Source organism: Equus przewalskii, chromosome 1, assembly GCF_037783145.1.
Source record: "Equus przewalskii isolate Varuska chromosome 1, EquPr2, whole genome shotgun sequence".
Lineage (NCBI taxonomy): Eukaryota > Metazoa > Chordata > Mammalia > Perissodactyla > Equidae > Equus > Equus przewalskii.
This window is the reverse complement of record NC_091831.1, coordinates 65,302,846-65,328,134: the sequence shown is the minus strand read 5'-3', so window position 1 is coordinate 65,328,134 and position 25,289 is coordinate 65,302,846. Positions and strand designations below refer to the sequence as shown.

General features: G+C 46.9%; 1 protein-coding gene across 3 annotated transcripts in view; it reads left to right on the top strand.

Moving 5' to 3' along the window:
* POLR3A (RNA polymerase III subunit A) overlaps window positions 1–24,939 on the top strand; it is a 48,765-nt gene extending 23,826 nt beyond the window's left edge. Inside the window, exons 16-32 of one of the 3 annotated variants that reach the window (XR_011538264.1) lie at window positions 33–205; window positions 1,644–1,755; window positions 2,616–2,734; window positions 4,809–4,946; window positions 6,726–6,896; window positions 8,021–8,134; window positions 13,022–13,108; window positions 13,190–13,272; window positions 13,860–14,030; window positions 15,087–15,180; window positions 15,363–15,455; window positions 16,845–17,009; window positions 17,506–17,670; window positions 17,920–18,051; window positions 20,572–20,704; window positions 21,253–21,372; window positions 22,719–23,346. Coding sequence is in view for 1 of the 3 variants with exons in the window: in XM_070613072.1 (XP_070469173.1) it covers window positions 33–205; window positions 1,644–1,755; window positions 2,616–2,734; window positions 4,809–4,946; window positions 6,726–6,896; window positions 8,021–8,134; window positions 13,022–13,108; window positions 13,190–13,272; window positions 13,860–14,030; window positions 15,087–15,180; window positions 15,363–15,455; window positions 16,845–17,009; window positions 17,506–17,670; window positions 17,920–18,051; window positions 20,572–20,704; window positions 22,719–22,867 (2,099 nt within the window). In the remaining 2 variants the exon portion in view is untranslated. Of the gene's footprint in view, window positions 1–32; window positions 206–1,643; window positions 1,756–2,615; window positions 2,735–4,808; window positions 4,947–6,725; window positions 6,897–8,020; window positions 8,135–13,021; window positions 13,109–13,189; window positions 13,273–13,859; window positions 14,031–15,086; window positions 15,181–15,362; window positions 15,456–16,844; window positions 17,010–17,505; window positions 17,671–17,919; window positions 18,052–20,571; window positions 20,705–21,249; window positions 21,373–22,718 lie in introns of all 3 variants that reach the window. The other 2 variants (XR_011538261.1, XM_070613072.1) reach the window with 2 other exon arrangements.
* Window positions 24,940–25,289: the final 350 nt, after the last annotated feature.

Sequence of the window (25,289 nt, the reverse complement as noted above, 5' to 3'; positions counted from 1 at the left end):
TCTTCCTGCTCTACCTACCATCTATTCTGCAGCCAACCGTGGATTCTCAATCGGGATTGGTGATGTCACACCTGGTCAAGGACTGCTAAAGGCCAAGTATGAGTTGCTGAATGCTGGCTACAAAAAATGTGATGAGTACATCGAAGCCCTAAACACAGGCAAGCTGCAGCAGCAGCCTGGCTGCACTGCTGAAGAGACCCTGGAGGTGAGTCCTGCTCTGTGCATCAGTTTAGCCACTTCATGCTCTTGGGTTGTGCTGTAAGCCCTGAAGAGAAGGCAGCTGAGGGGAGTGAGAAGTAAAGGCAGCGCCTTTAGCCCCATGTCAGCCCTGTGCTGCTTGTGTGTGTTCTCGTTTGTTTGATGAGGGGGGGGCCGCTGAGCAGATCCTCTGCACCCCTTCCAGCCTTCACATTCTACATGGGGACAACACAGCCCTGTGTTTATTTGGCCACATGGGGCTGCTCTTGTTCCTATGTCACACTTGGGCCCCTTCTGTAACTGGTACTTAAGTGCTTCTGCGCTTTCTATTTCCCTCATCCTTTGATAGAGACTGGCCCCCTGCTCTTGGAATGGACGGTCTTTGAAAGAGACTTGGATACAGAGGAGGGAAAATTCATGTCTCAGAGTCACATAGCAATCTGCTACCCCCCTCACATTTGAGACTAGGTTAGCTGAGAACTGAACCAGCACGTCAGAACCAGCATCACGACCAGCATCTGAGAGCCTGAAGCAGCCCAGGTCCCCAGTCTCACTGCACCAGAGTCTTGCCTGGCTCTCTTCTGCCTCCCCAGTATCCTGCGGCTCAGAGCTTTAACTCACCTAAGTATGGGAGAAAGGCTTTTAAGCAGTAAGAAAGCTGATGAAATGAAATTTTTAAAGCAGAGAGAAAACAGAGTGGGGTGAGGTATTCACCATTAGCTCATTCTTAATCTCGCTGAGTATTAAAGAGAAAGAAAGAAATGATGTTTCTCATCTAGAAAATTACTTAAGACTTCGACAGCACCAGTTGTTAGTGGAACCATGATTCCTAACTGATTCAGCATCCTACATTGTGAGTTGAGGAACTATAATCTGTGATTGAGCTCATGGACTTCGATAATATTCCATATTATAGAATATATATTATATTGTAATATTATAGAGCTCGTAGACTTCTAATAATATTCTATATTCCTATAGAGTCACTTCATCATACATTTACCTTGTGGAAATTCAAATGTGTGCTTGGCAACAAATTTTGTAAATAATACAAGCAATTCTGTTTTACTACATACTACATATTATACTTTATACATTTATTTAGGCATGTGTTTGTAACACAGTAATTTATATGCAGATATATTGTTGTATAGGGTACTATACACAAAGCCATGTGCATTCTATTTTATTGGCCATTTAAAGGATTTTTCAAGGTTTCGTTCCTAATCATTTTTACCTCACACACTGATTTTAGAACCTCGTGAAAGGTCGCGGTCTATTTAGTTGGGGTATCTTGGTCTTCTAAAGCGCTGACATCTTTATCTGTTGGAAATCTAACATCTTGCTTAAATTTTTTCAAATTTCCCTAAATGTCAGCTTGAACATTTGTGATCAGCAGAGCCAGTGAGGCCGACTCCACCACGCTTCCCCCTTTCTCCCCCCAGGCCTTGATCCTGAAGGAGCTGTCTGTGATCCGTGATCACGCTGGCAGTGCCTGCCTCCGGGAGCTGGATAAGAGCAATAGCCCCCTCACCATGGCTCTGTGTGGCTCTAAAGGTGAGTGCGCACCTCTCTGGCTGCTGCTGTCACTGTGTTTTCCATGTGGCTGGCTCGTTCTGTTCCAGAGAATGTAAGAGTCGTGACTTTAGACCTTTTATTTATAAGGGCTTATCTTTTTAATCGTACATATAGAAAGAGAGTTAGTTATTGGCAGTATAGGAAGCTTAACTCCTTTGGAGAACCTTGTTGGTAGTGTGTGTGAATTTCTGGGTTTGAGTGTGCTTTGAGGAAACTTTATCTTATTTTTTAAAAAATGAAAAGTTAGGGATTTTTAAAACAACGTATTTAGTGATGTGGCAAAGCACTTTAATTTCATAGTTACCTAGGACCTTAAAGCATTAGGTTTCATAAAACTGCACTCAGATTCAAAACCTCTGTGCTTCTCCTATTTTTGTATAGAATAAAATCCAATCTTTTTAACTTTGCTGCCTTTCACCCCAATATTCTACTTCCTGCCCCTGGTACATACCCCACACTTTCTTATTCCTGTGTCTTTACTTCCCACTTTTCCACCGACTTTGGAATTCTTTCTCCCACCCTTTTTATGCCTGAATCATAACGTCCTCCAGAAATCCAGCCTGGCTCCTGCTCCTTCCTGGAGACTCACTGCATGTCTGTCCCCCGGCCCCAGAGTGCTCGTTGGCTTCGGAGCAGCTCGAGCCCTCACTGCCCTTCTTGTGTTACTGACAGCTCTACCCTGTGTTACTCAAGTTCTGCCTCTCACTGTCCCTAGACTGTGCACTTGAAGGGAAGGGGCTGTACTACATTGTATTCCTGTGTTATCCCACAGATATGCTTGCACTTCAATTAATGTTATTTTGGTAAATGAATGTTACATTCCTGACCTGTTTCCCCAGGTTCCTTCATTAACATATCACAGATGATTGCCTGTGTGGGACAGCAAGCCATCAGTGGCTCTCGTGTGCCAGATGGCTTTGAAAACAGGTCCTTGCCTCACTTTGAAAAGCATTCAAAGGTAAGCACAGTGGATCAGGCAGAACTTTGAAGGGCGACCGTCAGCAGTGCAGAGGAGAGTAACTGAGGCTCTGGCTGACAACCGTGAGACTCCTGGAGGTGGTGAGTGGGAGCAGGGGCTGCTCAGGGTTGTTCCCTCTCCAGCCCAAACTGAGCTGTACAGAAGGAGCCTTGGTAAACTCTGCGCTGTAAACTTGGACCACTGCCCTCTTGTGTATTTTCTCTCCAAGGAGGAAGGTTTCAGGTTCCCATCCAACTTACCTTAAGTAATCAGAATGTATAGTTACTTTATATGTGCTTTCAATCTATATGCTTGTTTTGAGAGCACTTAATAAAAGTATAAGGATTTCAAAATAATGATAGAATGAACCACAGCAAAATGACTAGGACATTCCAGGTTCTCCCCTCTGGAATTCTTGAAGTTGACTTTTTTTTTATTATTATTATTATTAAAGATTGGCACCTGAGCTGAGAACTGTTCCCACTCTTTTTTTTCACCCTGGGCTGCCAAAGAGGAGCACACAAACTCAACCACTCAGCCACGGGGCTGGCCTCTAAATTTGACCTTTTTTTGAAGAAGAAGAAGATTAGCCCTGAGCTAACTGCTGCCAATTCTCCTCTTTTTGCTGAGGAGGACTGGCCCTGAGCTAACATCCGTACCCATCTTCCTCTACTTTCTATGTGGGGCGCCTGTTACGGCATGGCTTGCCAGGTGGTGCCATGTCCGCACCCAGGATCTGAACCAGTGAACCTGAGCCACCGAAGTGGAATGTGCGCACTTAACCACTGCACCACCAGGCCAGCCCCTAAACTCAACTTGTTACATGACTTCTGGGTTCCATTGGCCGTCGTGGTTTGGGCACTAGTGTCAGCAGGGTGAGAGAGAGAGACACACCTGTGCTGGGGTTTTCTGGGATTTAGGGACGGACAACTATTAAATCTATAGTTGGGGAACTTAGACCAGGTTTGGTCACATAGTAAATTCGGAATTTGGAGTCAGATTTAAGGCACAGCTGCCCCAGCTGTTCTTGCGCCCGGAACAGCAGGATTTCTGTCCAGCCCCTCCTGGGGAGATGTGGCTACTGTGCTGAGAACATTAGATATGCTATCAGGTGGCCTCAGGAACAGTTCAGATTCTCAGCCCAAGATCAGAATCCACTAGCTGTCTGGCAGCCAGGTGGTCCTGGAATGGTGCCTGCCTGTGCTGGCTAGGCTCAGAGTTCTAAGGCACCTGGACCATTTTAGAGGAGAGGGCGGGGGCAGCCAGACTTCTCAGTCCCTAAACCAGTGCTAGACTTCACGATAGAGGTGCTTGCTTAGCAGTACCTGTGTGTACACCAGCTGCTCCTTAAACAGAATCGGAACGCGAGAGTTTGGCCTGTTCATCTGGATTGTCCTCTGAGGAACACTAACCAATCCAGATCAAAGGCCATTTGGCTACTTCACATGGTGTTTTATATATGGATGTGTTTTTTACAATTTTTTTTCAGATACATTGTGTTTGAATTATATGTACAAATATCATAATATTCACCCATTTAAAGTGTACAGTTGAGTGACTTAGTATATTCACAGAGTTGTGTGATCATCACCACGATCTAATTTTAGAACATTTTCAGCACCCCAAAATGAAACCCCTTAAACATTAGCAACACATGCTTATGTTTTGGAGGTAGGCAAGTCCAGTGACTGGAAGGACGTCTTGCAGGGAGTCCTTCAAGGGAATGGGCAAGCAGCTGCAGTCAGCAGGGTGCCCTCTGAGGTCCTTGACTGCTCGCCTGCTCTGGGGATAGCAGCCCGAGCTTCAGTTTCCCCCTCCTCAGCCATTTGCCTGCCACTGGCACCAGTGCCAGCCCTAGCTGGTACCTCGCCCTCCTTGTCTCTGGTAAGGATGGTTTGTGCCAAATTATTTCTCCTTTAGGAGACGGCATATAAAGTCTGCCACTTCGTGAAGGTGCCTTGGCCAGGTATTTGTAGTAGAAGGGTGTGAGGCATTTTCTGATTTGAGTGGGTTTTGGAATTGCAGACCTTCAACCTTTTTGTTTGATTTTTCTTTCTTTCCTACCTCTCTTTAGCTCCCAGCTGCCAAAGGCTTTGTGGCTAATAGCTTTTATTCCGGTTTGACGCCAACTGAGTTTTTCTTCCACACAATGGCTGGCCGGGAAGGTCTCGTTGACACGGCGGTAAAGACAGCTGAAACAGGATACATGCAGGTAACTTGAAGAAATATAGGCCACTAGCAATGGAGCACGACAAGACTCTGCGGATTTTGACTGCTGAGTATTTACACATTTTGTACCTGAGCTATCATTTATCCAGGCCTGGTATTTAACAGGAAATATTAAGAAATGTGAGTGCCCTAGAAATAAACAACGTAAAAAGGTAACATGTTCCATATCATCCTATGTACCTCAAGTGATCAAGACCAGGCCAGACCCACACATACCAGGGCTCTGCTAGAGGAGAACAGGGACTGGAAGTGCATCCTGGGTCATGACATTGGACCGCCCTGAGCCTCTGTTTCCTAATGCTTAAAGATGGAGATGACATTACATACTTCCTAATTATTGGGAGAACTCTGCTTCTTGCATTGCAATTGTTTATGAAACTCATGTCATTCTAGTTGACTCCAACAACCTATTCCAGCACCCGAGGGAGGGCTTGGGCACTTGGAGGGATGGCTCTTTCTCCATTGTGCATGTGGTTCTAGGATAACAGGCTTGGGGGACAGGGCTGCACTGGAGCGTTTCCTGTACCTGTGCTTTTCAGACGGCCACAGAAGTAACCCGAATGGCAGAGGAGTGGAAGCACATCCCTGCTTTGTTCTTGCATAAGACCACAAGCAAAGGATTTCTTTTCAGTCTCTACTCTGCATCATAATCTTTGTTTGTTTGTTTGTTTTTCAATGTTTTTATCTACTTACAACACCAGATAAAGTCACCACTGCAAGTTCCTGGGCCGTGAACTTGCTGTGATGTTGTGTCCCCATTCTCCCCACTGTGGATCCCAGTTTGAGAACCATGGCCCTTTGCAAGCCAGGAAACCAAGATTGATAAACCAGAAGTGTGAATGAGTGGGCCAGAATAAACAAGGTTGATGAGGATGAAAATGGACTCGAATCAGTAGACGCTTATTTCCGTAACCTTTTCTGGGCCTGGGTGTCATTACTGATACTTCCTTTGTAATCATCTTTTGATTGGAAATTGCCCTCCAGTTTTGGAGTGTGCTGCTTTTGTCAGAAACCCAACAGACTGTAAAATGCTTTTACCATTCTTGCCAGAATGTCTTTTGACTTTTTTTTTTTCGTTTTTCTCTTTTTGAAGTAGAGAGTATACCTTTCCCAGAACAGTGTGTTAACCTAGAACAAATTAGTTCTGGCATGAGGGATTTTTATTTGAGTTGCCTGAAGGAAGATTTCTTTCTCTTTAATTCACTGAGCCACCATCACATTGCTGGCTAGAGTGTTCTGTTAGTAGAAAGTTCTCCCTAAGCAGATTTGAGAAATGACTGCTGCCTGCTGGTTCAGACACAATGCTGTCCCTGTTCTCTCTCCTTTCCTCACTGTCCCATAAGAGGGCCTGCACCTGATCCTTTGTAGTTCATATTGAAGTCCACAGGGGTCCTGGATTAAGTTGTGTTTAGAAATGCAAAGCTGTTGCATTAATTTATACCTTAGGGAGAAAAAGGGAAGGGCAAGCAGCCTAGGGGAACAGTTTGCAGAGTCCTTTGAGGGTGATGGGGTTGAAATTGCATGTATTCTAAACCACACTAAAGTGCTGGAGGTTGGAGCATATTCTCAATCCCACTGCGCAGGCTCATGAGGTGCTCTTGAGGTCAGGGGGCTATTTTAAGGGATTCCTAATAAAAGGTTTTTATGTGATCAAAGTGCTAGTAATCTTGAAACTTAAGAGTTGCAAATCTCATCCTCTGCACATGTAACTAGTCGTCTTAAAGCAGCCGAGCTTTTGTTTCGTCTCCTCCTTTTCCTTTAGAGAAGGCTTGTGAAGTCCCTGGAAGATCTTTGCTCACAGTACGATTTGACAGTGCGAAGCTCTACGGGCGATATTATCCAGTTCATTTATGGGGGAGATGGCTTAGATCCTGCAGCTATGGAGGGAAAAGATGAACCCTTGGAGTTTAAAAGAGTTCTGGACAACATCAAAGTAAGACTTAGCATTATGTCTGGGGTTAGAGTGTTTTCAAGGACATTTCTTTAGAATGGAGGTACCCTTTGGGCTGTCACACACAGTTAATGCTCAGTCTAATGTACCCGGCTACTGGCTTAGCATTTGTGTGTGTGTTACTCTGCACAATTTTCCCAAATACTAAGGGAAAAATATTTTCCCACGTTCAGAGTCTAGCGTTGCTAGTAATCAAATGTCAATAGAAGAGGGCTTTGGCTTCTGTGTCTGTGTGTGACAGAGCCCAGTTAAACGTCATGGGTGTAGAGAAGCAGGAAGATTTCACTTTAACTGGAAGTATAATTTAAAACAACCTTTTTAGGAGATAATTTGACAATACTCACCTGAATTTAAATGTGGGTACCTTTTCACCCAACAGTTCCACTTATAGGAATTTGCCCTACAGAAATGATCTAAATGTGTCAAGAATGTTTTCCAACGTTGTTTATAGTAGAGGCAAACCATCAATGGAGGACAGGTCTAATCCATATGGTCTGCCCATACGTTAGGATAATATGCAGCCTTTGAAACTTTGGGGAGAGGCCGGCTGTGTGGCGTGGTGCTTAAGTTCAGCACACTCCGCTTCAGCAGCTGCGGTTTGCGGGTTCAGATCCCAGGTGCAGACCTACACCACTCGTCAGCTCATGCTGTGGCTGCAACCCATGTACAAAATAGAGGAAGACTGGCACAGATATTAGTTTAAGGCTAATCTTCCTCAACAAAATAAAAATAAATTAAAAAATAAAACTTTGGGGAAATCCTAATAGCTTGGGGGTGGAGGGTATTTTCACATGTGAAATGTTTGGGGTTTTTAAAAACAATAATTTGTATTTTTAAAGCAAATCTGAGGTGGGTTAAGGGTTGGGGAGTAATGGGACAATACCCACTGAATAGCCCAGGAGTCTTTGTGTAAGATGGAGTATCAGTTTATCCTGTTTCACCTTCATGTTAAAGGTAGAGTCTAAAATTTGTCTTGGAAAAAAAAATTTCGGGTTGCTAAAAGCTGACTCTGAGCAAGGTCATTTTGTCTCTTGTAAATTCTTTCGTTGCGCACTGACCCCTTCTCCGTTGCTCCTACACATCACGCTTTCCTTTGAACACTTGAGGCAGTCTTTCCGTGTCGGAGCGAGCCTGCACTCAGTAAAAACGAACTCATCCTGACCACGGAATCGATCATGAAGAAGAACGAGTTCCTCTGCTGCCAGGACAGCTTCCTGCAGGTGAGCCCGCGGGGGTGGTGGCACCCGGCTTAGCTGACGTGAAGAAATGGCTTGCCAAGTGCTGACAGTGAATTGTATAAGCTGGGGAGTGTTTAAGAGTATTTCTGTGTTAAAAATTTCAAGAATGGCCTAGGCAAAACCTCACCAACCATCACGAAGAATTTATCTGATGTCTCTCTTAGTTTATGTCTTTTACACAAGTGTTTCCCTGATAGAAGAAAAAGGCTTTAGTGAGAGAACTGCTTTTTTTAACCCTATCCTTGTCGACCCCCTACAACCTGCTTTCTTATCCTGTGGGCCAACTCTTCCCTCAGTCGTTCTGGATCCCAATAATTTTTATTAGTAGCATTGTTTTAATATCATTTAGTTTAAATTGCTTTTTGTCTTACCATAGTATAGATCAGAAATCCATAGAGTCCACCTGCCTTCTTCTTCCAGGGAGCTCTTACCTTGATAGCAGGTTTTTTAGGGGAGTTTTTTGTTTTTTTTAACTTCACTGTCCTACTCAAGCAGCTCCTTCCTGTTGATAGTCTTGCTTCTGATCAAAAGCAAAGGGATACAGGAATCAGTACATGGTTTCCTTGGTGTACTGATTGGTGATTCAAGTGTAGCACAGAACATCAAGAATGTGTCCCTTTAAGTAAATCGAAAATAAAAATAATAAAAAACTTAAATAGGGGCCAGCCTGGTGGCATACTGGTTAAGTTTGCACACTCCACTTTGGCAGCCCGGGATTCACCAGTTTGGATCCTGGATGCAGACCTACACACCGCTCATCAAGCCATGCTGAGGTGGCATCTCACATAGAAGAACTAGAAGGACTTACAACTAGGATATACAACTATGGACTGGGGCTTTGGGGAGGGAAAAAAAGAAGATTGGCCACAGATGTTAGCTCAGGGCCAATCTTCCTCAAAAAAAAAAATAAAACCTTAAATAAGAATGTTTTAGTTAAGGGAAGTTTTCACTCCCTTCTTTCACATGTTAAGGTGTGAAAGGTGAAAAAGAGACTCTTCCAAATTTTAATGTAATTAAAATTAAGAATATGTCTAGGGCCAGCCTAGTGGCACAGCAGTTAAGTGTACCCATTCCACTTCAGCGGCCCAGGGTTCGCCAGTTTGGATCCCGGGTATGGACATGATGGCAGCGCTTGGCACACCATGCTGTGGCAGGCATCCCACATATAAAGTAGAGGAAGATGGGCACGGATGTTAGCTCAGGGCCAGTCTTCCTCAGCAAAAAGAGGAGGATTGATGGGAGATAGTAGATTCCTAAAAAAAAAAAATAGAATATGTCTAGACTGAGTGCCTTTTTATTTCTTTTCCACAGATTTTCTCTTTTTTTTTCTTTTTAAGTAACAAATTTGATTGTGATTTGGTTTTTCTCCTGATTGTATGTACATATTTATCTTTCTGTTTATCCTCAAAGACCTTAACTGAGACAGGTTATGAGAAATATAACAAGGTAACGTACTTGGCATGCTGTGAATGCTGAGCATAAGGGACTTAACTTTACAGCTCTCCAGCTGTTTGGAGCACCGGAGACAGCAGATTTCTGTCCTGGTTCTGGCAGACATGGCTTCCCTGGTCATCACTTTGGGCTGGTGCCTTTCTTGCCTTTCACAAGGTTTAACGGGTGACCCTTGACCAGCAGTATTTGTTTATTCGGTGAACCCCTTTCCAGCCCTCACTATACGTCACATGCCCTGCAGCTCCCGGGGACACAAACTAAATGTGTCCTTGCCCTCCAGTGGCTCACAGTCTGATGAGCTCAGGTTTGCTGAGAGGGTCCACTGGCCGCAGCAGGTTTGTCTGAGCCCCTGAAATGTTCTCCAGCCCTCCCCCGTGCCAGAGCTGAGGCGACGGAGGCAGCTCATAGGTGGCCTCGAGCCCTGGCCCAATGCTCAGAGCTGTGCTGTAGAGTGAGTGTGAGAATTTAACTGTGGGTTAATCGTGTGGTTAATTGCCTGCCAATTGCCATGTTGTGAGTTCCCTCTAGTATGCATGGGTTGGTTTAGCTGAATTCTTAGTAGCTTGTTTCAGCTTTCATTTCTGCAAAGTGAGCCTGTTTTTTGTTACCTAACTTCCAGAATATCTGTCCTGACTTTTGTGTAAGGAAACTCATTTTTTTCAGCAAAGCCACTGGACGTGTCCCCATGTGGGTGGCAGCTGAAAGATGTCGTTTCCAGTGCCTAAGCTGAATGGTTATAGGTGTGTGCTCTTTCACTGCCTGTTGTGCAAAGTTCCCCACAGAGGAAAATCCCCGGGTCTGCTTGGCCTTAGGTTCTTGCTCCAGTTTCTCTGTGCCAACAGGTGGGGCCGCCTTTAACACCTGGCAATCGAATGGCAACATCTGGGCCAAGAAGGCTTTCAGAAGCTTGCTCTAAAGGTTACAACTACAGCTAGACAGTAGGCTCAGGGAGAAAATAACCCATGTGGAAGAGGCTCTTCACACTGAGGACAGAGAGGAACAGTTACATGGCAGCCCCCACTGTTAGGCAGAGCCAGGCCGGGAAAGGTTGTTCCACGGCCCTCTCCAGCTCGAATTTCCATCTGGTTTGTAATAACTGACTGTATCTGAAAATGTGGCCTCAACTCCTAATTAATTAGTAAAGCTGGAGAAAGAGTTTCTCTTTAAAAGAATCTCTTGAGAATTTTCAAGTTCTTATAAATTAATAAAAGTCCTTTCTGTGTAGAATGATAGCTGAGTGGCACAGTAACCCTCCATGTATTTCCACACTTTCTCAATGAGAAGAGTTGGCCAACAAGAGCGGTCATGAGAAACTTGTGTTCATGAACAGGGGACAGCCAAGATGTGATGGCCCCCAACTCCAGGTACCCCTTGATCGCCCAGGCTACTAGGAGACAGACCGAAATTCCCACTGGGGCAAGGACCTTGCAGAAAACCCCTGCCCCAAGAGCAAACTTTGGAGAAAGTATCTGACTTTCTGGAGTGGCGTGTCGCCTTGGCCAAGCCCTGGGCCTTATTCAGTCCCTGAATGCCCTCCACTCTAGAATGCTGGAGCTCATGCCATGCTACCTCACAGAGGTCTCACCAAGCTGGGCAGCAGCTGACTGAGAAGAGCCTGCGAGCCATGGACCATGTGGACACAAGATGCTAAAGCTGTTTAAACTTGAGAACATAAAGTGTTAGTGTTTGACTTTCAGAAAAGTAGCAACTAGAAATTGCTAGGTAGTCTATGGGAGGCTAAAGAGGTTTATTTTTGTAAGGTTAGGATAAAACTGGCCTAGTAAGTGTTAAGCTCTCTATAGGTGCCTTATAGGATTTTATTTTTGCTAAAGTGGGCTTCTGGTTCAGTCTACTTTTTAAAACATTTGTTTTGACAAAACATTAGACGTTGTCAGCTCTGTGATACAGACTGAGTAGACTTTGGGCATGGCTTGCTGGTCTTCTCCTTAGGACCCCTCAGGCAACCTCCACATCAAGAAACAACACCTCGTGAAGCTTTGCAGCCAATACAATATGCAGTCCTCCCTTGGGCCAGCCCACTGGTCCATCCATGTGTGTGAGTCTGTCCTCAGCCAGCCACACAGAGCAGCTGGATGCCTGCAGTTGGCCAGAGTGCTGTTCAAGCTCCCTGCCAACACAATTTGTCCAAAATCATTGAAGGAAATTGTGCTTCCCAGAGGGCTGCTGAGGAGAAGGAAGTGGACGCTCTCCACTCTGTCCCAAATTCTCAAGAATGCACCTGGATCAAACCAGAGCAGCTGATTGCCAGCTCCCAGGACTGCACTACAGCAGCCTCTGCGGGATTGCTGCTACTGCGTGGTGTGTGCCATCGGCTCGCCTGAGAAGTGCTCTAAGAGTCAGTCCCATAGTGCTTGATCTGTGAGCCCCTGAGAGCAGGACTTGGCTGGGCGTAGCTCGTTAAAGCACATCCCACCCTCTCTGTAAGTACTCCCTGACAGGGGGTGCTGGCTGAGCCTGGCTCTCGGAGTGACCGCGAGGCTGGGTTTACTGCACAGACACACTATAAATTGTGAAACAGATGGGTTTTCCCCTTTGAGTGGTTGCCAGAAATCTTAGGTCCATAGTCTCTGGCCCTGCTCTGTGGATCCCCCACATGATGTACTTTTCGCCGCCTTCCTTGCTCCATTCTGTCATCATCCTGGGGCTTAGAGTGCTCTTCTTAAATCAGCAGGAATAGCAGATATGCTGATGTTTCATTTCTAGCTATGAGAGTGTTTCCAGGAGTCCTTACAAATTCTAATTGTGTATGGGAAGGGAGCGTGAGCCTGGCGGAGTGATGCAGTGGGGAGAGTCAGAGATAAGGAGAAGCTGGGTTTGGGCAGTGTTTCCTTTGAAATGAAGGCAATCTCAGAGCATGTGTTTGAAATGTATATGGTGTCTACTAAGCTATGCTTTAGCTTGTAATATTTAATTTGATCAAAACTCCAGAAGAAACCCTCAAAAATTAATCATTCTGCAGACTGAAAGTACCAATAGTATAGTTATACTTGTTCTGAGCTGTGTGAATGAAGGCAACGTGGTATGCCAGGAGAGCAGAAGAGAAAGCGGCAGGTGGAAGGGGTTATCCTGGTGTCACCCCCATGTGCTCTAGACGGACAGCATAGCAGGGCCGGGAGAGTGACTGGTGCATACTGGTGCTGAAGCATCATTGGAGTAAAAAGGCCTTAGAGACACCTAAACCAATGAATGATGTGTCCAGGGTGTGAATGGTATGGTGTATTCCTGGGAAAAGCATTTTGTACATTGAACCTGTATCCATGTTGTATCCTTTGTAGTATATATTTAGCTATCGCTAAAATATGATGGACTTGTCATATTACTGAAGTTTATAAAATGAATCATGTCATTCAAATTACTGAAAAATACACAACTGATGTTTGCTGTGTAATCTTTCAGGAAATAAAAAAATTCATCAAGGGAGTTTCTGAGAAGATTAAAAAAACCAGAGATAAATATGGCATCAACGATAATGGCACAACAGAGGTACGACCTTCCCGGGCATGTTCAGATGGCCAGACATTCCAAGGCTGCCAGCTCTAACTCTGCTGGCTTTTGTTCTTCCAGCCCCGTGTGCTGTACCAGTTGGACCGGATCACCCCCACCCAAATAGAAAAGTTTCTGGAGACATGTAGGGACAAGTACATGAGGTAAGGATGCTGGTTGTCTCAGACTGCCAGGCAGTCATGTGGTCTCTCATATCCCTCCCGTTTCCTCAGGGAAACAAAAGTCCTGGGCCAGCACCGAATATTGCTATCAGTATTTGAGCAGGTTCTCTCACCTCTTGTGTAGGGACTTCTAAGATGTGGAAATAATTGCACAGAAACTTCCAGGTGTCCTCTCCCCACAGAGAAACTGCTGCTCCATTTGGCAGGTGCCTGCTGCTCTGTCCGCATTCAGTACCATTTGTTAACAGAGCTCTTAGATCGTCTGCAGGCACTAGACATTGGGGTCCGGTCATTGCACGCTGACCACAGTAGTCACACAGTATTCGCTTTCATTCTCAGACCCTTTGAGCTCTCATCCCCCTGTCTGCACCTATCATTGATCTGTGCCACCTTCTTCCTCTGTCACAACCACAGCCTGGCTTGTCGCCAGTTCCTTCCTGACCCTAATGGCTTCTGTATTTTTTCTGTTGAAAGGAGATGATCAGAAGCTTTCCCCAGCAGTTTTGCTGATAGGGACAGTTTTGCCAATAGCAGTTTTGATAGGGAAAATCCATATCTTTTTCTTCTAGGGCACAGATGGAGCCAGGTTCCGCGGTGGGTGCGCTCTGTGCCCAGAGCATTGGCGAGCCAGGTACGCAGATGACCCTAAAGACTTTCCACTTTGCGGGCGTGGCCTCCATGAACATCACCCTGGGTGTGCCCCGGATCAAAGAGATCATCAACGCTTCCAAGGCCATCAGGTGCCCACCTCTGTTTCCCTCTTCTCACACTCACCTGTCACATTCCTTGAGACCCAGTGAATTCCCTTGTCATATGCATACGTCTGATACTCTCATGGGTATCTGTCTCTGAGCAGCATGCTTGTGTGAACCATATTTTGGTTTAGAAAAACCCAAACTGGAAAAAATAAGTTCAAACTGGATACCGTCAGAATTGAAGCAGTGGTTCTTTATGGCCACAAGTCACACGAAAGAGAGAAATGCGAAAAATGAATGGAAAAATTGGGGCAATGTGTCAGTATAGATTTCATCCTTTTAATGGCATTAGTCCCAACCTAACTAGGCCTGACTGATGTGTCTCTCACTTGGGCTGTGGCCATAGTCCTTGACCCCCAGGTGATTCCATGATAGGATTTGTAGGTGATCTAAGACTAGAAAAGATAGAAATATATTACAGTGTATTCAATGACAAAATCATAATTCACCTGTGATCTGAATCTTAAGAAAATGACGACAAATAGCAGTAAATGGAAGAAAGCTGCACTTGGTTCTAGAACAGCCACTGCAGATGTCCAGGGTGGCAGGAGATGTGCCTGCCTCATCTGGGCTGCTCAGGTCTCCACCAGGGGTGTGTGTTTAAGGGATGCCATCCAGACAGTGAGAATAGAAGCTGACACTTAGTGGTTGGAGGAGCTGAGAGTGTCCTGGAGAGGAGAGAATGGGGACGAGGGGAGAGGGATGGAGGAAGCTGTAAGACACCAAGGGTCGGTTTACTCAGGGAAAGTAAGGAAACTACCTGCTTGTTAGGTCCAAAGAGGAAGAGGTAGGTTCACTTGGTGAGGGAGAATTTTCTGAAAGTTGTTCGTTCACCGATACAGTGGGTTGCCCCATGAGCTCCAAAACTCGTAAATCTAAGTGAGAGCGTGTGTGAAGTAGCATGCTTGACACAGTGAATGCTCAGTAAATTGCAGTTGCTTTTCACATCACAATTCTAAATAGCACTCAGATTTTAAAAAGCAGCGGTCTTCAAACAGACGCAATCCTTGGGCTGCAACTGTCTTTCTTTCTGTCTCCTAGCACTCCAATCATCACAGCGCAGCTGGACAGGGATGACGATGCAGATTATGCTCGCCTCGTGAAAGGGAGGATTGAGAAAACCCTCTTGGGAGAGGTAAGGAGAAATCCCTCATGATAACAAGAAAAGATCAGCAGTGTTGCAAGGCAGAGTAAGACCAGTCGCAGTGGATTTACCAGTGTGTCCCTAGTACTCTGTCCTTAAAAAAAAGTGAACAATGTATGCTTTTAGGAAAGGGGAAAGTGACTGATTAACAGCCTCATCTTTTGACACCACAGATTTCAGAGTATATTGAAGAAGTGTTTCTTCCTGATGATTGCTTTATCCTCGTCAAGCTCTCCCTGGAACGGATTAGACTTCTGAGATTGGAAGTGAGTCACGTAACTAAGTGTGTAGAGGAAGTCATCCCCTGTTAGTCCCGAGGAAGGCACTGATGAACTAGGGCAGGAGCTAGACCAGGCACCAGAAGCGCTGCAGAGGCTTGTGTTCGATTTCTGTTCTGTATGGGTCTGTTCTGCCTTCACATTCTCTTTCTAAACCTGACCCTGATGCAGACATTGCCATCTAAAGACACGCAGGAAATTATTTGGAATTTTGTGCAGGCCACAATACCTGCTTACTGTGATACAGTATTACAATAATGGGTCTCCTTGTGTCCATCTTCCCAGTGTCTGGAAGGACCAGAGCACCAGCTGTGTCTTACATATGTGTGGCCCCAGCGCCCAGCTAGCTAGCTCCTGGCTAGCTCGGTTAATGTTTTTGGATGGGTGGTTTAACCTGCCTTATATATTGGTGTTTACGTATAGGTAATAGTTGAAAGATTATCAGTCTGGGACAGACTGAGGCAGTGGTGCAAACTGGGTAACTTCCTGGCACCTTCCTCTTTATCTCAGGTAGTAGAGTCTATACTAGTCTTAACACATTCTCCCAGCCCATTCTCTCGAGCACCACATTCATGTGTTGTCCGTATGACACTTGACTCAAATTGAGTGGCCAGTTCTCCAAGTTGGGGATTTCTCCAGCTGGGCTCTGGCTGCCTGCCTTGTGGCTCTGTTGGCAGAAAAGCTAGATCGTACGGAGGAATATAGCACATGAGCAGTTGTAATATCAGGTAAAGGGGAGGCTTCACTGAATCTTTTAAATTGTCTTGATGTGGGGCGGGCCCGGTGGCGCAGCAGTTAAGTTTGCACATTCTACTTCAGCGGCCTGGGGTTTGCTGGTTCAGATCCCAGGTGCAGACATGGCACTGCTTGTCAGGCCATGCTGCAGCAGGCATCCCACATATAAAGTAGAGGAAGATGGGCACGGATGTTAGCTCAGGACCAGTCTTCCTCAGCAAAAAGAGGAGGATTGGCAGCAGATGTTAGCTCAGGGCTAATCTTCCTCAAAAAATAAAAAATAAATAAGTTGTTTTGATCTCCAACCTCCCACCTCCCCGGAAGCTCCCTGGAGCCTGTGCATGTTGCCATGAATTGAGCGCGCATTTTCAGTGAGGGCAAAAATAGGTTTGTGGGGCAGGCGGGGGGCGTGAAAAAAATCTCTTTATGAATAAAGCACAGATATATATACATAACAAATACACAGTATATTTCTGGTATTAAAATTTCACAATGGGGAGAGAGGTTAGGAAAAAAATGACTGAAAAGGCTTCTTAGAGGGGCAATGATAAAAAAAAAAAGGCTGAGGAGCACTGGAATCAAAGGCTCCAGAGCCTGTCACTAGTGTCCTGGGCGTGTGGCCCACACCGGGCCACCTTGCAGGTAAACGCTGAGACAGTGCGGTACTCCATCTGCACGTCCAAGCTCCGCGTGAAGCCTGGCGACGTGGCTGTTCACGGGGAGGCTGTGGTGTGTGTCACCCCCCGAGAGAACAGCAAGAGCTCCATGTACTACGTGCTGCAGTTCCTGAAGGAGGACCTCCCCAAGGTGAGGCACAGCAGCCGCGGCCCTGCCCAGCCTAAGGCCTGGGGAGGGGGAAGGGAGAGACGCGTTTACCTCTAATGTGAACACGCAGTTGCCGGGGAGCCCTGATGACTTTGTCACTGCTGAGACTGAGGGTGGCACCCCACTTCTTCATTTCTTCTTTGCCACATCCCCAAGGAATCGGTCAATTTTTTTCCTTCTGAGCACTGCCACACCAGTTCTTCATGTTAGAGTCCTTTCTGTTCTCTCATAAAACTGATGGTAGAATGGGGTGCAGTCCCCTGAACTGCTTTTTACCCTAATCCCTGGAACAGCACACTGGCATTTTGAAGTTTGGTGTGTTACTGATAATCACCACTGAGAAAAAAGGGTGATCATTGTAACAAACCCAGGGCGTGACATTCCTAGTTCTCACAGCCACTGGGGTTTCTGAGGCTCCCAGGTTGGTGGGGGCTATGGGCACTGCAGGGTCTCGAGCCTTCTGTGTGTCTGAGTGCAGGTGGTGGTACAGGGCATCCCGGAAGTGTCCAGAGCTGTCATCCACATCGACGAGCAGAGCGGGAAGGAGAAGTACAAGCTCCTGGTGGAGGGTGATAACCTGCGGGCAGTCATGGCCACCCACGGTGTGAAGGGCACCCGCACTACCTCCAATAACACGTATGAGGTACCGCTTAGCCCAGGGTCACCTTACAGTCGTCCTATCTCCCTCAGAACTGCCTGCAGGCCTAGCTGGTTCCTGGCACACTTCTCTGACCCTGCTGTTTGCTCTGGGTCCACCACTAGAGATTGCCAGGCACTCTTTCCTGGAAAAGGGTGCAGGGGTTTGCAGTGAACCTGCAGGGCAGAGGAGGACGTGGAGAGAAATAGTAGCATCCCAGAAGTGGCTGCTTCGACTCATCCTGGCTCTCCATAGGTGGAGAAGACTCTGGGCATCGAAGCTGCCCGGACAACTATCATCAATGAAATCCAGTACACGATGGTTAACCATGGCATGAGCATCGACAGGAGGCACGTGATGCTGCTGTCTGACTTGATGACCTACAAGGTTCGTGGGAGGGACCTGGTCTCCCAGGGTGTCTCAAACCCAGTCTCAGGAGAATGAAGCTGCCAGGCTTCTAAGACATGTAGAATACATGGCTGATTACCACCATTGAAAGAAAATAAGGTGTCACCATCACTCAAAACCCAAAGCCTGGTGGTAGGGGCTGGGTGTTCTGGTAAAATTCCAGTATGAAAATCACAAGCTCATGGCATAAGGTGGAGTGTTGTTTTTGTCCTTTTTAGAAATTTTATCCTAGGGCCTGGCCCCGTAGCCAAGTGGTTAAGTTCGCGCGCTCCGCTCCAGGCGGCCCAGTGTTTCGTTGGTTCGAATCCTGGGCGCGGACATGGCACTGCTTGTCAAACCACGCTGAGGCAGCGTCCCACATGCCACAACTAGAAGGACCCATAACAAAGAATATACAACTATGTACTGGGGGGCTTTGGGGAGAAAAAGGAAAAAAAAAAATCTTTAAAAAAAAAAAATTTTATCCTGTCTATTGTCTAAAGTCCAGAGATTTCCTTGGCAAACCAAGGTATTTACTTCCTGTTAAACCCATTTATCATACTTTTTCTGTAGGCATTTCCAGGTAAAGGGTAAGTTAACGTGATCTAAAGTGGGAGACTGGGGAGTATTGAGGTCTGTTGGTTGGTTATTTTTTTTCCCTCTTTTTCCTACAAAATGTATTCCCTCCAGCAGTGCCATAGGCAGCAGGTTTTCATAATGCCTCCCCAGCAAGCCTGTACTGTATTACAGAGTGTTGAGAAACAAGGTGGAAGAAGTGATCCGTTTCCTACCACCTTGTGGTAAAGGCTGTGGTCTTTCAATCTCCCTCCATTCTTCTGTATCCATGTCGAATGGTACTGTAGTTGCAGTAAATAGCAAGTATGCTGTTTTTATCTTGACTCTTTATTTAACATTGTAAATGTTTTTCGTGTTGTTACGTAGTTTTTATAAATATGCTTTTTTAATGATGGCACAATGTTCCTTTGAATGAAAACACCTAAATTTACTTAACTCTTTCCCTACTTTGAGGCTTTTAAATTATTCAAGTTTTGAGTTCTTTTTTTCTCCCCAAAGCCCCAGTACATAGTTGTACATCCTAGTTGTGAGTGCTTCTAGCTCTTCTACGTGGAATGCCACCACAGCATGGCTTGATGAGCAGCGTGTAGGGCCACGCTCAGGATCTGAACCAACAAACCCCGGGCTGCTGCTTTTCTTTTTTTTTTTTAGGAAGATTAGCCCTGAGCTAACGTCTGCTGCCAATCCTCCTCTTTTTGCTGAGGAAGACCAGCCCTAAGCTAACATCCGTGCCCATCTTCCTCTACTTTATACATGGGATGCCTGCCACAGCATGGCTTGCCAAGGTGTGCTGTGCCTGCACCTGGGATCCAAACCAGTGAACCCCAGGCCGCCGAAGCAGAATAAGTGCACTTAATCACTGCACCACCAGACTGGCCCAAACCCTGGGCTTCTGAAGTAGAGCAAGTAACCTTAACCACTACGCCACCAAGGCAGGCCCCAAGTTTTGAGTTCTTTGAGCTATAATAAACATCTTCAGAAGTACTCTTTTCTTTTTTTTTTTTAAGATTTTATTTTTTCCTTTTTCTCCCCAAAGTCCCCTGGTACATAGTTGTATATTTTTAGTTGTGGGTCCTTCTAGTTGTGGCATGTGAGATGCCGCCTCAGTGTGGCTTGATGAGTAGTGCCATGTCCGCGCCCAGGAACCAAACCAGCAAAACCCTGGGCTGCTGAAGCAGAGCACACAAACTTTTACTTGGCCACCGGGCCAGCCCAGAAGTACTCTTTTTTTATTTGTTCATTTTTTTTTTAAGATTTTATCTTTTCCTTTTTCTTCCCAAAGCTCCCCGGTACATAGTTGTATATTCTTCGTTGTGGGTCCTTCTCGTTGTGCTATGTGGGACGCTGCCTCAGCGTGGTTTTGATGAGCAGTGCCATGTCCGCGCCCAGGATTCGAACCAATGAAACACTGGGCCGCCTGCAGCAGAGTGCGCGAACTTAACCACTTGGCCACGGGGCCAGCCCCAGAAGTACTCTTTTTTTTAAAAGTTAGATTGTTGGGGCCAGCCCTGTGGCATAGTGGTTAAATTCGGTGCACTCCACTTCAGCGGCCTGGGTTTGCAGGTTCAGATCCTGGGCACAGACCTCTACCACTCATTAGCAACACTGTGGCAGCAACCCACATATAAAGTGGAGGAAAATTGGCACAGATTATCTCAGCTAATCTTCCTCAGCAAAAAAAAATTTCTTAATTCTAGTTCTCAGTTCTTAATTCTTTGTTCCTGCTTGTGAGTATAAGGATCCGTGTTGTCAGTGACTAATGGCCTCGTGGACACTGGTGGGACAGATAGCTGTTAGAATCCTGTTCAAACCTGAGATTGTGACTTGAACAGCTGCTTGACTGACTTTTGCTTATTCTGTTGAGGGAATGCAGTGGGCGTGATTTGGTTTTAAGCTTTTGCAAGTGGCATGAGTACCACTCTGACTCTTTCTCCCTTGATGCAGGGTGAAGTCCTGGGCATTACTAGGTTTGGCCTGGCCAAGATGAAGGAGAGTGTGCTGATGCTGGCCTCCTTTGAGAAGACGGCTGACCATCTCTTTGATGCTGCCTACTTCGGGCAGAAGGACTCCGTGTGTGGTAGGTTTGGTGTTTCTGGGAGCATCTCCAAAGGCACTGTTTATAGCTTTGACTGTGGTTAGGGCTCTTGTGAGGTGAAGAAACTGAGTACACAGAGCTTTTATTTTTTAAGAATAAAGTCACAGATCACGGAATTGGAACTGATCCATCTTTTATTTCCAAAGGCTGCTTGTGGCATCCTGCATCCCCCTACATCTGTTAGAAGGCTTTTCTGTCAGTACAGATAGCTCTTGGTCCAGGAAGGAGAGGTTGAGACTGGTCATGTAGGCGTTTTTCCAGCCCTTGGAGTCACACTTGGCCCCTCTGGTCCTGCACCCTCCGTGTGGTGCCAGGGCTGACAGTGCTCCTGCTGTCCTGAGTCCCTGGGAACGGCAGCCGGCGTGCCTTTAACATTTGTTGAGCCCCTGTGCCAGGCACCTTATATGCTGGTATCTCCACACAGTTATGAGGTGTAGGCATCAAACCCTTTCACAAGGGAGAAGATTGAGGGAACTAACATGCATGCTGTCAAGTCTGACTGCAGAGTCTCACCCCCCACCACACAGCAGAGCTCTGACGGGTGCCTGGGAGAGAGGGAGCATAACGGGAGTTGTCACAAGAGTGCCTGCTGCCCACCCGGCCCTTCTCAATCCTGTGCGGAGTGCCATGACAAGACCCTGCAAGCCGAGGTGGGAGTCTGTGAGGGGCTGGGGCACTGGAGCCTGCCCAAGGTCGCACGCTTGTAAGGCCCAAGCAGGGATTCCAAGCCTGGCAGCTGTCCCCGCCGCCAGAGCTCTACTTCCTGCTTGCCATTTCCCATCTCACCTCCTACTCTTGTGTGGATTTGCCAAACAGGTGATGGTCAGGTGGGGCCCCAGTCAGAGTCTATGCCTGTTTTTTGCTCCTAAGATTAACTCTTTCTTCAAAAGGGACACAGGTTGCAGACGGAGGAAAAGAAAAATTGCATAATTCTTTAAGGTAATGGAGGGTGAAAGGAAAGAAAAGGGAGCAGAGATTGGGGCAGGAGCACAGGAGAAGGCCACGGCAAAGTCAGAGGAAGTCTGCTTGACAGTGGGACTAAGCCCGAGCACCCCATCCTGCCACCAGGACGCTGGGCCTTTCTGGGCTCTGCAGCCCTGCCCACCACCACCTCTCTCCACCACCGACCCTTTGGGGCCTGGCAGGCTCACCCCGCCCCACTCTGAAATCTCTCCTCCTGGTCCTCTACACGCTGGAACTCAGTCAGCCCTCACTGCGTGTTGGATTTGAGTTTGCTGGTTTGCCCCTCTGGTCCTCTGATGGCGCAGAGCCCAGAGCATAGTAGACACACATGCACTTGTAGAACCAGAAGCCTCATGCAGAGCCCGACATTTGGATCTTTATAAGCCGAAATGGAGCTTGGAGGAAGAATCTGCACCATCGCCTTACTCCTGTCACTCTATAGGGAGCCCTGCCTTCTGGTGTTTCCTGTTGGGGCTGTGGATCTCCAAGGCTTGGGGGTGCTCTTAAACTTGGCCCAGCCTCAACCCCTGAGCACAGTGAACAAGCTTCTGCTGCTGTTTCCAGGGAGATTGGCCTCTGCTGACTATCATTGTGTTGTTTGCTTTTCTTCTAGGCCCTAAGTTAAGGATGCTGGGTGGCAAACTCAGGCTTTCCTGAGCATCGTTCAGGATCCTTGTGTCTAAGTTTAGTGGTCTTGAAGGCCAGGCCTACAGAGTACCTGTGGTTCAGACAAAGAGGAAAACTGCTGAGCTCTCGTTCTCCAGCCAGCAGCTGGTCTATGTTCAGGCACTGCCCTGCCCCACGGTGCGGGAGTTCCCTCCACTGTCCGGGAGTCCCGTGCCGTACCTGTGCCTCACAGCCATCTGTATCTCATGAATGAGGAGTAAAGTAACTAGCCCAGGTTCAACCAGTTGATGTGTAGTGGAGCTGGGACTCAAATCTGAGTTCGTGATCCTAAGTCAGTGGTCCTTCCATCCTGAAATCCCACCTGTGTGTTGAGAAGCTCTCTAATCTCCTTTCTGGTTGGTTTCAGGGGTGTCTGAATGCATCATCATGGGGATCCCCATGAACATTGGAACTGGGCTTTTCAAGCTGCTCCACAAGGCCAACAGGGACCCAAGCCCTCCCAGGAGGCCCCTGATCTTCGACACAAATGAATTCCACATCCCCCTTGTCACATAGCCCAGCGAAGAGGGGACCATTCCTAACCTCAGCTCCTTGTCCTGTCTGGAAGGGGACTCGAGACCAGCAGCTGACTTTGGAGCTTTGTGCTCCCTAAGATGGACTCTGATGTCCCCACGATGCCAGCAGTCAAAGAAGGCCCCAGACTCCCCTGGAGCAGCTCACCTGGTGACCCTGACCACACCACACTGCTGAGTTGGGAGAACTGAGGTTTGTTTGTTTGAAAACTAATTAATCTATGGACAGCTCAGCACCTCCTGCCCACTCCACCTCCCTGGACTTATGATGGAGGACGAGCCAGGCCTCTGCTCATTCTCACCTCGCTCGTCCATCCATTGGCTCCCAGGGGTATCTCTCACCATGACCAGGAGCCATGTCTTAGCCCTAGGGCGTGTTCCCGTTTTTCTGTTCCTCAGTCATGCTGGAATCTCTCTATGACATACTCATGTAAATATTATTTATTTGTTCAGTTTGAAGAATTTGGTCTTTTTGATGTTATTTTGGTTTTACTTTTGAAAACGAAAAGCTGTAGAAACCAAGAAAGCCAGCATTGAAGCATCACTGAAAAAACTGGTTAAGCAAATGGGAGCATCTAGGATTTGTAACTGAGCTGAAACTGTCATGAGGCCCAAGCTGCTCTGAAACATCTTTGACAGACACCCCTGGCAACCCCATTGTTTTTTTCTACTTCCAATCCCCATGTGGAGACTCTGTCTTTTGACAAGAGTCAACCCTGTTCTTCATGGCCTGCAGAAGCCTTGCCAGAGTTTGGGGCCTGCTGAGGTGAGGACTGTTGGTGTACATGGAGGCCATGAGTAAGGCTAGTCCAAGGCCCCTGTGCTGCCTGGGCAGCGTCCATACCCCTCCTGAAGTATCTGTATATGTGCCCTGCCTCCTACAGCCGAAGAGCACACACAGGGCAGGTACAGAACTGGTGGCCTGAAACGTGGTGGGAGAAAGCCCTGCTGGCTTCAGGCAGGCACCAGCTTTACAAGGTGGAAGGGCCACCCAGACAGAAAGGGAGGAGGCCCACAGTGGGATGGATGTCAGGTGGAGCTGGGGGTGTGCCCCAGTTGGCAACAGATGCTCTTCAGAGTCTCTCTTCTATGACAATAGAAAGCACACGTCAGGCTGTGAGGAAAGAACCAGCAAGGTATCCAGGAAGACCCGCATTTCATTGCCTGCTTGGGCTTCTGCCGGTGACTGCACCATCACTGCTGGGTTTTCAAGGTTTATGAGGGGCTTCTGTGCAACATAGGAAAGAAATGTACATAGCTTGTCTTCTAGAGGGCAGAAGGGGTTTGCTCCTGGAGACACTGTTCTTTGTACTAAATTTGCTTCTTAGGAGTGGCCCAGGGCCACGGAGAAGAAATGGCAATTCCTGCAGCTCCCCTCCCTCTCGAGCATTTTCTCTGGAGTCTGTCCTTCCCCTCCCTCCCAGAGCCAAGTCCCCTTGTTCTGGCTCTTCCTTCCCCCTCAGGGGGCCTCGGAAGACCAAGCTGCTTAAGTTGGGAGTGAGATGATAGTGAAAAGTGGGGCTTTGGCCCTACTTTCTGGCTCCATGCCCTTCACATGGTCTACTTCTAAAATGACAGACGATTTTTCTCATGGTGTCAAACCCCTGGAAGAAACAGCGCAGACCGAAGAGATGTGAGTTTACTGTTGAGCAAGAAGACTGTTTGGATGAGTAAGGAGATGGATGTGGTAAAAGAAAAAGTAGAGGAGGCTCAAAGAATTCAAATAGCGTTTTCTATTATGCTTATGTTCTGTGGACATTCCCTAGTTGACTTCCCAAGTTCTAAGTTAATGCTGTGGTTCTACTCAGTACTGTACTCTAAGGTCCTGAGCAGAACCATTGGTTCTTGGGTGTGTTAGAGTGAGTGCTTTCTCTCCCAGACTGATGCGATTCTGATGTAGGAATTCTTGACCTGAGTTATTTTTAGCTGAGGCTCAGGTTTAAAATGCTGTTAAAATTTGTGTTTTGGCCCTGTAGTCTCCCTTCACCCATGAGGTTGACCTACAGACTTCTCCTAGGGTATCAGTGATGTGAATAAATGCCATTTTTCTTTGTATTAAGCCCCCCTGAATCTTTAAACTGAGCTAGCCTGATTCAAGCCAAAGGATTAAGTCTGTTAGCACACTTTTTCAAGATTGCCACTTGAGACCTCACTGCAGGCACTGTTTCTCTCATACAACCTGCAAAGAACCACAGAGCGACAGTTGCCTTCCCAAAAACTTGCCTGGGAAGTAAGCCTCAGGCCGGATCTGATCCAGAACTACTGGAATACACGCAAGCACCAGGGGAGTGTGGACTTGGAGAGCGGGAGGGAATGCCAGGGCCCACTTTCTTCTGTGTATGATCCACACTTGAAATGGGGGAGGAGAGATCATGGCAGCAGTGTGCTGCTGTGAGTAATAAAGA